Below are 13,611 nucleotides of genomic sequence, written 5' to 3'. Positions count from 1 at the left end.
AATTGTAGGAGCAAAATTCTGAATACTCATCAATTAATGCATTTTTATTTGCTTTAAACCCTTTTTGAATGTAAAAGGGAGCACGTAAAAAAATATTAGTTTTTGAAATCTAGAATTTCCACAAGTTTTCGAAATTCATTCATTTAGTTTATGTTAAAAACTTTTTTTCCACATCTCGTTTACGTTAGTGATTTTCTTCTTTCATACTTTGGTATGTTAACTTATTTCAATATTTCGATTCCTAGGTATTTCTTTCTTCAAAGTAAAAGCGAGAAAATAACTCAAACATCTTAGACTTTTTAATCCAGTAATGCTGAGTTATTTGTTTCAGTAGACAAACTGAACGTATTTGTAATAATTTACTACAAACTTTTACATATACCTAAATTGTTGTTTAAAGACCATCAAGTCTCATAATTATGTAAAGTCATTATCTATAGTTTATAGGCAGATTCATTGTTTTTCAATAAAAAATGGAGAGGGATTATAAGATATAATATGAAATGGAACTACTTTCTTTTATTTATTTTCAAAAATATTTCACTTCATTATTTGGTAAAAATACTTTTTGGCACAATACGTTTGAGGTATCTTAATATTCATACGTTGTATTTCTGTTGTAAGTGTTGTTCTATTTAAAAAGGAAAAAAGAAGAACAAAATTGGAAAGAATATCAAAAGTTGAGAAAAAATTTAGGTAATGTAATTTTTTCAAGACTTTGTGCTGTTGTTTTAATTTTTCTGGTAAACTTTAAAGGTTCAAACACTTGTAAATAGGGAGGGTTTCTATCTAGAATATATAACCTTTAACAGTACTCATCATCATACTTTTTCAAACCCAAAAAAATATAAAGAAGTAAACACAAGAAGATTCTAAAATTTATTAAATATACTAACAAAATAATTTTGACTATATAATATAATTTTTTGGTAACAGAAATTCGAATGTACCCCTTGCGCCCCTAGCTAAGCCCCTACTCGTCATATTTGATGGATGACATGTAAAGTGAATTTTGGATGTGCAGCCCCAAAAATAGCTAAAATGCAGCAAAGCGTAGCACATTCTTCAGCTAACATAACACACGTTTTAACGTGCCAACATCCGTCAAAATGAGTACATGGTTGGCTCTTACGTACCTTTATATAAGCAAATGCTTTCTTCAGCGATTATACACTCCCAAAAACCACCCCTCATAATATCCTATCAAAGACATACAACACCCAATATCTCATATTTCAAAAATTCTATCAGAGATACTATTTAAAATGTCTTGCATTTTCAAGATTATTGGGTTCCAGAAGAGAAAGTCAACATATTCAGATGGAGACAATGATGGAGGTGATGGGTATGATTATGCTCCAGCGGCATGCTTAGAAGGAGGTGGTGACGACGATGATGGAGTCTACGACTATGCTCCTGCTGCATGAATTCGTTGAAGGTTCTTACCAAATAGTCACTACAAGAAAACATATAATTAGCTACAGATTCTAGCGACACAAGAAGTATAGTTTTACTTAAAACCAGTTTTATTTAATATTTAGGTTTAGGTTTATATGTATCTTACTTGAAACCTTTTGCAGCTTATTAGATGTGCCCCCTTTTTGACAATATCAAATTGAACAACTTATTCAAACCAGTGACATGGATTGTACTCAAAATAGTCTCACGTGATGATGTGATAGTATTCATACATGAGCCTCTATCAAGACACCAGGGTAAAACCAGAAAGGAAATCTCAAGAGAAGCAGCAAATTACTAGAGCTAGTCAAAGACAATACGCTTAGCAGGTGCTATTGTATATGTCGTGTAGTTCCAACTTTTTTCAAGGAGATGTATGAACCTTGACCTTGGAATGACTAAGGCATACGACTTACTTTACTTCCAACTAGTCTGGGATCTAGACGTAATTGATTGATAAACAGCGTGAAAGGAAAAGTGAAGGAAACAAGGTATAAATCCTGAAAACAAACTAAAAAGAAAAACAAAAACATATTACTATTTTCTCTTTTTGTAAGCGAGAAGACATAATATTACTAATCACGAAACTAACTAACATCAACCCCACTAACCATCAATACTGCACAAATGAACGAGAATAAGATCTGGAAATTACATAACTAACTTTTGAACCTCTATAAACCATCTTCCTAACACACCACACTGCGAATTTCGTAACAAAATCCCTAAGTTAGAGCGCACACCAGAATGAAAAATATTATGTCACACGAAAGCTCCGGCAGCACCAGATATAGCAAGCTTTTGTAGCTACCTGAAGAGGATATAAACTTTCCATTAAGAACTCAAAAAGATGTTTGTTAAAACCAGCACACAAATCCTTGACCCAGAAGTCGTATGCTTTTGCCTATAACGGAGCTACTAGCCTTTCTACACAACTAAGCACGCTGAAAACTATGATTTCTGGAGGACACATTTCTCATATAAAGCTAGGATATCCTTCTTGTTAGGATTCTTCAGTTGGAGCAGTTCATCACCAAAATCATGCTTTGTGAGCTCCTGCCTTAATTTCTGCACTGTAAATTTCGTATAATCCTCACCATTTGTTTGTTGACTATGAGTATCATCATCTCCTCTAAAAACGGAACCTCCGTCATCTGGGGAAGTAAACTTTAGAGGACTGGTTGTACTCCTGGACTTCTTATTTCCCCGTGCTACTCTATCATCTGTGTCCATGTCATGGACAGATTCAAATCCAGCTTCACATTCATCCATCCTGGTACGTTTGCCATGGGAAGCAGTTCGAAGTTTGCTATCCAGTGCAGTCTCATTCAGCCGAACTGCAGTTAACTGTTGCTGAAGACGATCTAGCTTTCCTTGTGTAGCTTGCAACTGAACAGATAGTGCTTCCGCCCTGTTGGTTGCTTCAGCACGTGCCGCACGCTCGGTCTCCAACAGACTCTCAAGGACTTGCACAGTACTGGCCCTCTGTTCATTATTTGATTTCAGTAGCATCTCAATTTCTTTTTCCCTTTCTTCTACTCGGGCCTCCAGCATTGTAACTTTCGACCTTGCATCGTCCTCAGCAGCACGACACCTCCGAACTTCATCAGCCAAGTCATCTCTTTGCCTCTGTAAGTTTTCAATAATTCTATCAGACTTCTCAATCTGAGCTAATCTTTCCATAGATAATCTCTGAATTTCATTCTTTTCTTTTAAGGCCGTAGCGGCTTCAGCCCTTGCTTTATCAGCCAGCTCAGTTGCCCTTTTAGCCTCTCTTTCAGCTGATTTATATCTATCCTGAATATCCTCAAATCTATTGAACTCTGACCGGTACTTCTGCTCCAGATGAACCTTCTCCTGTTCCAGAATTCTAGCTTCTCTTTCAAATGATTGTGCAGCAGCATTGATATTCTCTAACCTTTCACCCAATTCCTTGACTTCAATCTTCAAAGCCGACACTTCTAGATCATAGTTCCTTACATTTGATTCAGCGGCCTGTAAGAAGAATAATCAAAGAATAGGCATTAGCACTAATATAATCAATCAACTATGCCTCAATCCCAAACTAGTTGGGTTATATGAATCCTCTGTATCCTTCTACTCCATTTGGGTAGTCATTGTACTAATACAAATCTCTTAAAAATTAACACATACATAATGAGCGTGAATATCCTTTTATTTACATAGTCTGGTTACCCAGTTGTATTGTCAGAGACAAGTTGGTACCAATCATAAAAATTGACCTAGCGTGAATTGCCATTCATCAGATCTAATTGGCAAACTTTCCTTTCAATTCACAAGGCAACACATAACTGAAGGTTATTAGACTTCCAAATAAAAGTCCGTCACTCCAAATGCAAAGGGTCAACACAAAAAACATCAGAAGCTCGGGCAACCCTAAATCTCTTTTCGGCAAGCCCACTTTAAAATAACAGAGAGTGAGCAACCCCCCCCCCCCCCCCGACTGTTACTTAAAGACATCCTGCCAACACCTTTTTCGTACACAAGATTGGTGCAAATGCAGTTATGTTGGTTTAGAAAAGCAGAAACTCACCCTCAACTCCAGATTCAGTGTTGCTAAACGCTGCTCAGCCTGCTCAAGCTTAGATGCCTTGTCTTTTATTTCTTCTTCCTGCAGTTTCATGGATAAATAGAACTTTAACTATCACCTTGGAAACTAAGCAAGCACACAACAAATGACGCTTCGAAGAGGGAAGAGAAGCAAACTCAAACAAAGCAGCACATTGAAATTGAACCAATATTAGTAGCAATATTTCACCTTATCAGCCAGAGCGCTTGAAAACTCGTCTCTTAAAGCATCTTCTCTTAATTGGGTTTCCTTGTTTGCGCGCTCTTGAACAGATGCTGCCTTCTCGAGAGCATTCTTAACTTCCTTGACGGCAATGTCATATTTACGTTTCCACTCCTCCGCCTCCTCCTGAGCTGACTCAGCTTGTTCTTTGGCAGCACCCAGCCTTGCTTCAGCAGCAGCAGTTCTGGACTTCAGAACAGATACTTCTGCACTTGATTGGTCCTCATCAGCCTTCTGCTTTAACAGAAGTTGTTCATATTTTCTTTTCCATTCTGCAGACTCATGTTTAGCAGAACTGAATGTTTTTGATAAGCTGGAATATCTCTCTTCCAATGAACTATATTTACTCTGCAAATTTGTAATACGACTCGTGTAATCATCTGCAAGCTGCTTCTTGTCATTGATGGCATCTTCATAACGCTTCAAATACTCAGATTTATACTTCTCACTAGTTTCCAGTTGTTTGTTAAGTAAATTCATCTTATCCTCGATGGAGCGGCACTTCAATGCAAGAGTAGTTTTCTCTGATCCAATCTGGTCTATTTGCTTCTTGATGAGATCAAATAGTGGACCTTCCAAGCTGGAAAATCAATGTAATGTGACATATATATTCCCAATTGCAAGTGCTTCAACAAAGAATCATTAAAATGCAAACCTTTGTTGTAAGAAGACACTCAATTTTCTCCACTTTTCAGGACCTTGGCAAGTTGCTTCATACTTGGACACTGAACGATCAAGAACCTGCATATGACATATGCATTCAGGACATTGGTAACCAATATGCCTAAATTCCAGTTTAGCCACAAAAAGTTGGCTAGTAGTTATTTTGAAAAAGGCTTACCGTAAGCACACCATCTATGTTTGCATCAGGAGCATGACAAGCCATCCTCAGTTCCTTTTCCATGTCCTGAATTGCATTTGAACATTTTAGATAAGCCTCCCTAAAGGCATCCTTTTTAAGCTCCTGCATCAACATAAAAACCAAATGAACAATTCAAAAGAGCTATTTAGTAGCATAGCAGAGATAGTCGCACCCATAAACATCCTGACAAAACTATCTAGATCGACAAGTCATTCCATTTGAAGGGACCAGAAACCTTTAACTAAATCTCAGCTAGAATGTCAAAGAGCTATGTCGTGTGAGCAGATGGCCCGTGAATAGATATTAAACAGATAAGAACTGATATTACACAGGGACAGGCACTTATCTGGGAAAAAACAAACGGACCAAACACACTATGCCTAAACTTTGACTCAAATATCACCTTGTTAGCAGAGAAAAAAGCTGTAAATGAAGGAATTAAATCCTTATTCCACTGGTCACTAATACGAAGAAAGAAGCTATCATAACTTCATAACCAGGTAGTTGACTGAACTCAATATTGAAGGGCAGCCCAGTACACATAGCATCCTGCATTCACGCAGGGTCCACGGAAGGGCCGCACCTCAAGGGGCGTGATGTAGGCAGCCTACGCTAATGCAAGCATTATTAGTGCGAATACACAGTCTAAGCAGAACAATTGTACACTTACCCAAAGAACAGAATTTTATTAAGTAGGAACTTTTCCTTATTTCATCATCCTAGAACAGTCTTGGATGTTTTCGCTAAATCATTTAGTATTTCTCTCGTCTTCTCTTTTTTACAACTTTAAATGAAGATTAAATGTCCAAAATGCTGATTTTTACATCAGGAATAATATCCTTACATTACCTATCAAAAAAATGAAGATCAAATGAAAATTCTAAAGCTTGACTTCCGGTGCAAATAGGTTCTGCCATTCTACGAAAATAGAAAAAGCTCCCCGTATTAACATATTCAACGAGAAATGATAATCGTTCTATCCGAAAGCATTACCTGAACCATCCCTGAAAGCCAGGAGGAATTTCGTTTTCATCCAGGGCCAATCCATGGCTCAAAGACAAAACATATGCTACTAAGTTCAAAAACTTAAAAACCTCCAATGAAGCAATAATATGAAAACCATGTCCCTGGTTATCGTTCAAATCCTAATCTCGCTAAATAATTGTCAGCATGCACAACCCCACCCCCCACCCCTAATGACACTTTTCCTAGAACCTAGCCAATGTTGTCTATTGGCTGACCTATTGGCAAAGATCATTAGTACCGGCCGTTTTACCTTTCTTGAATATAAGCAATGAAGTTATTAAATGCAGAAGCAAACTTGTGAATATCTTTTTTTCTTTTTTTCTGCGGATATGTACGGCGCAGAAGCAAAATAAAAATTAGCATTAGCTCATCCTCCACTAAGGAATGTATTATGACACAAACATATTGTTTATTTCACTCATATGCACTTTATCCTCCATAGTTGAAGTAAATGACGGAGGAAAAACTAACCTCAAATGCCTTTTTTATGAAATTTTGGAGACGCTTCTCATATTTCATCCTGATGGATCCAGCCCCCACAGCAGTAGAATTAAATTCTGTCATGGACTTTTGAGCTGCATCTTCATGTGCTTCTCTTAGTGCACCCTGCAATGATTGAAATATTAGAAGCAACCAGATAATGATACCAATGAAAACAAAGCAATACTTACTTCCTCCGGAGGCTTAGAACGATCAAAAGAAGCCATGTATCTATCAGCAGCCAAATCGTATGCCCTTTGACACTCAGCTTCCTCAACACTCTGCAGAAATCAAAAGGGAAAACATGGCATACATTATGGAGCGTAAGCTGGTTACACAGAGTGAACTAACATGGTAGCACTTGGCTTCAGCTGAAAACCATTTCAGTAACGAAAACAAAGCCATGGGAAGTTAAATAACATCCATAAGATTCTACAAAAGATCATTCACTTGTTGGCTTGTCATGCTGTTTTACTAACCTCAGATTTTTCTTCCCTTATATTTTCTTAAACGAAAAATGAGAGGGACTACCGTAGCAATTCTGAAGATGGCTAATTCACTTGTGCACGAAGCATGGTAAATAAAATAAGAACATACAAGAACTTCCCAAACCCAGACACCAAAACTATGGTTATATATCGGTATCATGTCAGATTTCTAACATTTGCATGACGCTCATCACACATCAGTTGGTGTCCAGACTATAAACTTTCTTTTTAATTTCTAAACTTCATGTCCTTGAAACTGGACACCAAACAGAACCAAATGCGCCAGTTGTTCCCCAACATAACAATTCGAGCCATAATGATGAATGAAACAAAGAGACAGTAAATCTCATGCAATAGCAGAAAATTACAAAATCGAATTCCGAATAAGGCTAAGAACACATTCGAGGAATCTCTAAGAAGAGAAGAAGAACGAGTAGCCTCTCTAAGAAACGCTTATATTGAGACATTTTATTGAGGTGTGACACTAAGTTAGAGTAATAACTTTTTAAATATAATCTGGAACTGTGGATCAATTTAGGGTGATCTTGACTTAATTGGTAAAATATCTTCTTAATAGTAATCGACATATTCTGATAGTATACTTAAGATGTCTATAAGATTATATCCCCTTATTTACTTTTGATGCACCCATGAGGTACCAATTTGTATAGAAGAATGGGTATCATTCATCCGATGCTACTTTTTCTCTTCTTTTTCCTTGTCGTCTTTTGTCTCCCTCATTATCTTTCTCCCCCCTCTTTCTTCTTCTTCTTCTTCTTCCCTTTTCTTCCTTTCCACCTTCTCTTGAGCCGAGGGTCTATCGGAAACAGCCTCTCTACCTCCCCAGGTAGGGGTAAGGTCTGCGTACACATTACTCTCCCCAGACCCCACTTGTGGGATTATACTGGGTAGGTTGTTGTTGTTGTTAATGGGTATCATTCATAGAAAACCATGTCCTTTTGTAAGGTTTTCTACTTGTTGGTATACTCCTTGTATACGGGCAGATTTTTGCCCCTTCCAATGAAATTTATTACCTTACCCCAAAAAAAAATTAAATAACTAAATAGTATCTTGATGGTGCTGAGTCCTCGTTAAGAAATAACCAAACTTTACAGGAGAGGACCTGCAACTCTTCTTCTAAGAGTTTGTTACTGAGAAATTCTCTTTGGGACTAGTTAGGTGCCTTGTAAAAGATCTTCCTTACCTTCTCCAATAGTTTTTCTCTAGTATAAGGCTATGAGACCTAGATTTAAGATCTCTATTAGTCCTTGTTCTTTCTGTTCAGGGCCACTTTCTTGGTGCCAAAAGCCAATCTAATTAAGGATTGAATAATAGCCATGAAACAATGATTAGTGGTTGTCACTTTTTGGGGTCAAGGGTGTTGGTGATGAAAAGAAAAACATTACTATTGGACACACTAATTGTGCAGATACAGATAAGAACGTCTAATGTGGAGAGGAAAAGGCAGCATATCTGCCATTAAGAATATCACTCACCTGCCATGAAGAGGTGATGGTAGGCACTGCACCATTGTTAAGAGCATCCAGGAAGGACTGAGTTATACGAGCAAAGAGCGGTCCTGTCATAATAGTCCCTCCAACTTGCTTAGGTCTTGTCCTCTCAAAAACAAATCTTGTCAAAGCATCAAGACCTGCTTTAAACTCTGGCCTCATGTTTTCCAACTGCAAGTGAAAATTGGCACCACAATTAGAATATTTAAAGGGTTGCCACAACCAGAATCACAATTAGATAGAAGCTATGATAGTAGAGAATGAAACATATGAAAGTATTAAGCACTGACTGGTATTTGATCTAGCCGCTGAAGCTCATTTTCATTGCTCAAAGGCCGCACAAGGGTGAAGCATTCTCTGTCAGGGAAAAGAGCACGAATGGATTCCCTAATCTGCAGTCAGAAGTTCCAAACGGTTACCCAATCTACCGCTAGCTCATTAGAAGACAAAAAGGGATGCTTTCTGAATTACATAAAAACATTCTTGTTTTACTCTGACATGTAAAAGACGTGCAAGTTCAGAACCAGTCTTTTAAACAGGGATAGTTATAATAGAAATTGAATAATTACATCATAGTAAAGCAAAAGAGAACACAAATGGAAAGTGTATACCTCATTTTTAGCAGCAACATCCCTCCCACCACCTTGAACTGGCCTCAAAGCAAGTTCAAGGTAGTCCCGCGGAGTTATTTTGTGGTTGTCCTCAACCAAGTCCAAATAAAAATCCTTTTGCAGAGAGAAAAAATATATGTTAACAGTTACATAAGCAAGCACAGAAGAAAATATAAATAAATCAATTCAGAATTACCCTAAGCAACCAAACGAAGATTGGGGAGAACTGTCCAAGCTCAGATGCACTGGCCCTTCCTCCGGAGGCTCTAACACGAATATGTCTAGTCATTTCAGTGACAAGAGAAAGGCGGTCAAGTGCAGCTTCATCGATACCACCCATCTAAATTAAAGGATTAAAGAGATTATGAGGACACCAAAAAAACAAACCGTAGAAATTCACCGAATCATGAGGGAATAACAATAAACAGTCTAACAAGAATGTCATATCAAAACAAGCCAACGAGATCCATGTTTGAGTGCTCCTTACCTGGTTATATATAAACATACTTGAAAGAAGGACTGCCAAGGAGAATATCTGTGTGCTATATGTTCCCTGCCAAACAGCAAAACAAAACAGAAATTTACAAAAGGCATAAGACATTCATTGACAGGACACAAGAAAAAAAGAAGACATGTTCTGGGATTATACTATTATAGTTCCTTCAGCTAGTGAAAAGTTTAGCAACACCAAATGTACAAGAATATAGTATATAAGCCATATAGCATGTGCCAGGCGAGTAAGTAGTAATAATATTGACACTTAACGGTATGCAGGTTATTCCTTCTTCATAAACCCTAATAAATAAGTTAAAGGGTAGAAACTAACCGTTTGATCATAAGCATCAATTCCTTCTGTGTCCAATAGTAACAGGTTGTATTCCGTTCCATCAAGAGCTGTTCTCCTTAAAGGTGCACTCCACAACCAAATACCTTTTGTACATGGACGATGAGTTGGCGCCACTTGAAAGCCACTACTCCTGCCAAGAAGCTAATGGGCAAACAGCAGGCACTCAGTTACATGTTTTCAGCAAAGTAGGAAGCAGCTCTAAGTTACATACGGAAATTTACTTCAGAGAGTAAGTAATATAGCTATAAGTAATTAGTTAAGATAGCAGTGATCCTATTGTAATAGACCTTGTTAATAACATAAATCAATTGAGTTTCTAAAAGAAGAACAGTGTCACTGTGCTATGGATTTGATTCATGAGTTGACTGCAATTATATGCATGAAATGTACAAGAACAATATATAAACAGAGGATGACAAAGCTTACTGCTTAAGGCGACAATAAAAAGGAGTTACAGAAGAAACACAAAGAAAACCATAGTAGCTCCATATGGTTAATCAGAATGGTCTCCCCTCTAATAGATCATTCCTGCAACTTTCCAACACATAAAACTAGAAAAATCGGGTGCTTATGCCTTGAACTGATACTGACGGTTAACTGAGTATCTTCACATTAAAGTCTCTTAAAACAACAAATAAGAGAAGCCATCCAAGGTGTAAACCCCTAAATCTAGGAAACTATATACATCCACATATAGTGAACTCCAGTAGAAAGTTGAAACCCTCCAAAACATAGTTTCTTATTCAGACATCCTTTTATTATGGTTCATCTCTCTTTTGATCCTCAGAACAAAGGTATCTTTCTTTGATATTGGGCAGATGACTACAGTAAGCAGAAAAATACAGTGAACTCGAACTCCAGATTCCTTGGTCATTATCTTTTTTCTAGAACTTTAACAAACAATTTAGATGAAAAAATGGCAGCTTGGTGCACAAAGCATCCCATGTTCACGCAGGGTCTAAAGAAGGGTCGCATCCCAAGGGGTGTGATGTAGACAGCCTACACTAATGCAAGCATTAGTGGTTACTTCCACGGCTTGAGCTCATGACCTATAGGTCACACAGAGACAATTTTAACGTTGCTCAAAGGCTCCCCTTCAAACAATTTAGATGAACTGAGCAAATACTTGTTGTGTCGTGTAGATAAGCATGTTGAACTAACTCACAATAGTTAAGGTCATACAGTTTACCTCCTTCAACCAATCTATTTATATATTTCCCAGCATTCTAATCCCAGTGTATTTCGCGGATTCTTCCAAACACGTTTCTGCTCTGCCTCTTTCCTTTTTTAAGGGTACAATGGAAGAAAAAGTCCATTGTTTTGGCACCATTCCTCGATTTGTTCGTGCCATCCTTGTGCAGGGCTCATGCTAATCTTCGCTATATAGTTCCAATTTTTAACGGACATTCGATAGAAAGATCCATATATGTGATATCTACTAGTGACGAATAAGATTTAGTCTTATTCAAGAACTTCTAATATTATTATTATGACTATTATTTATGTATGTATTAAACTTACTTTTCACTTTTAATTTTAATTGGTATGATGATGACATGAATTGAGCTTAAATGAAGTGGGGATTCATATAGCCGATTCCAACATTTGGGTCTAAGGTCTGGATTAAAGCATAGTTTTTTTTTTGACAACGATGGTATTCAGGTCAACTTGCAAACCCCTCGACTAATTCCACAACACTGGACTACGCGAGCAGCTACCTCCCAACAGCACGGGTACCATGTAATTCTGTCCACCAAAGCTTTGACAGATGGAAAGAAATTGCCTACCGGTTTTGTCTCCATGGGGATTAAGGCCTACCTTGATTGATTGATTAGTGATTCTGTATCTCAAGACTTAGAGCAATGTGCTTGATAATTCTAGTCCTCAACAATTGAAAAGTTGGATACTAGCTTCCAAAATCCCAATTCTAACCAGAAACTACAACATTGACAGGCAAAACCCTAACAAACAGGACCAGAAGACAGTCATAAACTCACACTCACGCTCATACAGAATCGGAAACAATAACACTAAACTACAAACCCTAAGAAACATAATTAACCACGAAAAAGGGCTTTGTTTTTATTTATAAATTTACTGAGTTATGTATACTTTCTAAAGGTAAAAATCTCTGATAGGTTAGACCACCCCTAGAAAGCAACCTAACTAATCTTGATAAGCATGTTGAGCTAACATAAAATAGTTAAGGCCGTACAAAGAACATCCTTCAACCAAATCATGAATATCTTCCCCAACATTCTAATCCCACTGTGCTTCGTGAATTCTTCCAAATACATTTTTGCTCTACCTCTTTCTTTCTTTTTTTAATGGTACCATTTGATTAAGGCTCTTTTTTCTGGATGATCCGGAAATCCATCTAGGGAAAACCTTTAGGACCAGCGACAGCCTTCGAAACTCGGGATGGGCCCCCCTCTATATCCTTCTCCCCTTAGAGAGCAGGCTTAGCTTGAATGGCGCACAGCTCGAACATGTGAACTAAGTCACGACTCACGCGTCCCTCAACTTTTGCCACTTGCACTAAACCCTGGAGCTAGGACATAGTTGATTAATTAATTTAATGATCCTGTATCTCAAGTTTCAGAGCAATATGCTTGATAATTCTAGTCATCAAACAGTTAAATAATTGACGACTAGCTTCCAAAATCCCAATTCTAACCAAAACTAGCACTGACAAGCAAAACCCTAGCATTACGCTCACTCTCATACAGAATCGGACAATAACACTAAGTTACAAACCTTAATTAACATAATTAACTAAAAACATACAAAAAGGCTTTACTTTAATCTCTAACTTTACTGAAATTTACCTGGTTAAGTATAAAGCTCTTGCCTTGACGAGCGCGACCACAAACGGAGACAATACCAACTGGCTCCTTCACAAGTTGAAGTATCGAAAGGGCTTCCGGATCGAGCTGAAACTTTCCTTTTTCATCGCAGTACACGAAACGTATCGGTCTCGCCGGACCAGCGGCAATGTTAACGGAGGAGTGAAGAGAGGACAGTGGCGGCGATGGTGACGGCGAAGGTTGCTGCGGTGAATCTCCGGCGGAACCTCTGCCGAATAGCCTCCTCATGATGTGTGTGACTTTTACCAGAGAATTGAGAGTGCGTATGTGTGACTGTGTGTTTAATTAGAAAAAGAGGGAAACGAATCGGTCTGAAGAGAATGATTTTCTTCTTTTACAAGAAGTTGGAGCGTGCGTGAGGACAACCAAGAGACTGATCTGTTTTTCTTTTTCTTTTTTTTCCCTTCCTTTTTTGACCAGTTTGAGCAAAATTTGAGCTGGAGTTGAAAAGAATTTACTTTTAAAATTCGGAAAAAGTCAAAATGCTCCTGAACTACTTGAAAAGGTATAAAAGTACCCTTCATTCATCCATTGGGCTAAAAATATCCCTCCATCCACTTTTTTGGTCCACTTATGCCCTTTGATCGTTAGGTCAGTGCTAAATTAAAAATAATTATTATTTTTTTTGTAAAGCTTAAAAAAAAATTAC

The 13,611-nt window shown here is 37.7% G+C and overlaps 1 protein-coding gene across 1 annotated transcript; it reads right to left on the bottom strand.

Moving 5' to 3' along the window:
- On the bottom strand, window positions 1,953-13,376 carry LOC109230898 (guanylate-binding protein 7-like). The gene is made up of 14 exons (XM_019396367.1): window positions 12,924-13,376; window positions 10,075-10,236; window positions 9,736-9,801; window positions 9,445-9,588; window positions 9,249-9,362; window positions 8,928-9,029; window positions 8,623-8,808; window positions 6,830-6,919; window positions 6,630-6,764; window positions 5,112-5,234; window positions 4,926-5,011; window positions 4,238-4,850; window positions 4,013-4,090; window positions 1,953-3,453 (listed from the first exon to the last, which is right to left on the bottom strand). Exons 1-14 carry the CDS (start codon window positions 13,188-13,190, stop codon window positions 2,410-2,412), a joined length of 3,210 nt encoding a protein of 1,069 aa, XP_019251912.1. The 5' UTR covers window positions 13,191-13,376; the 3' UTR covers window positions 1,953-2,409.

The sequence above is a fragment of the Nicotiana attenuata genome, chromosome 8, assembly GCF_001879085.1.
Source record: "Nicotiana attenuata strain UT chromosome 8, NIATTr2, whole genome shotgun sequence".
NCBI classification, from domain to species: domain Eukaryota; kingdom Viridiplantae; phylum Streptophyta; class Magnoliopsida; order Solanales; family Solanaceae; genus Nicotiana; species Nicotiana attenuata.
The sequence above is the reverse complement of the archived record's forward strand: the minus strand, read 5'-3'. Positions and strand labels throughout refer to the sequence as shown.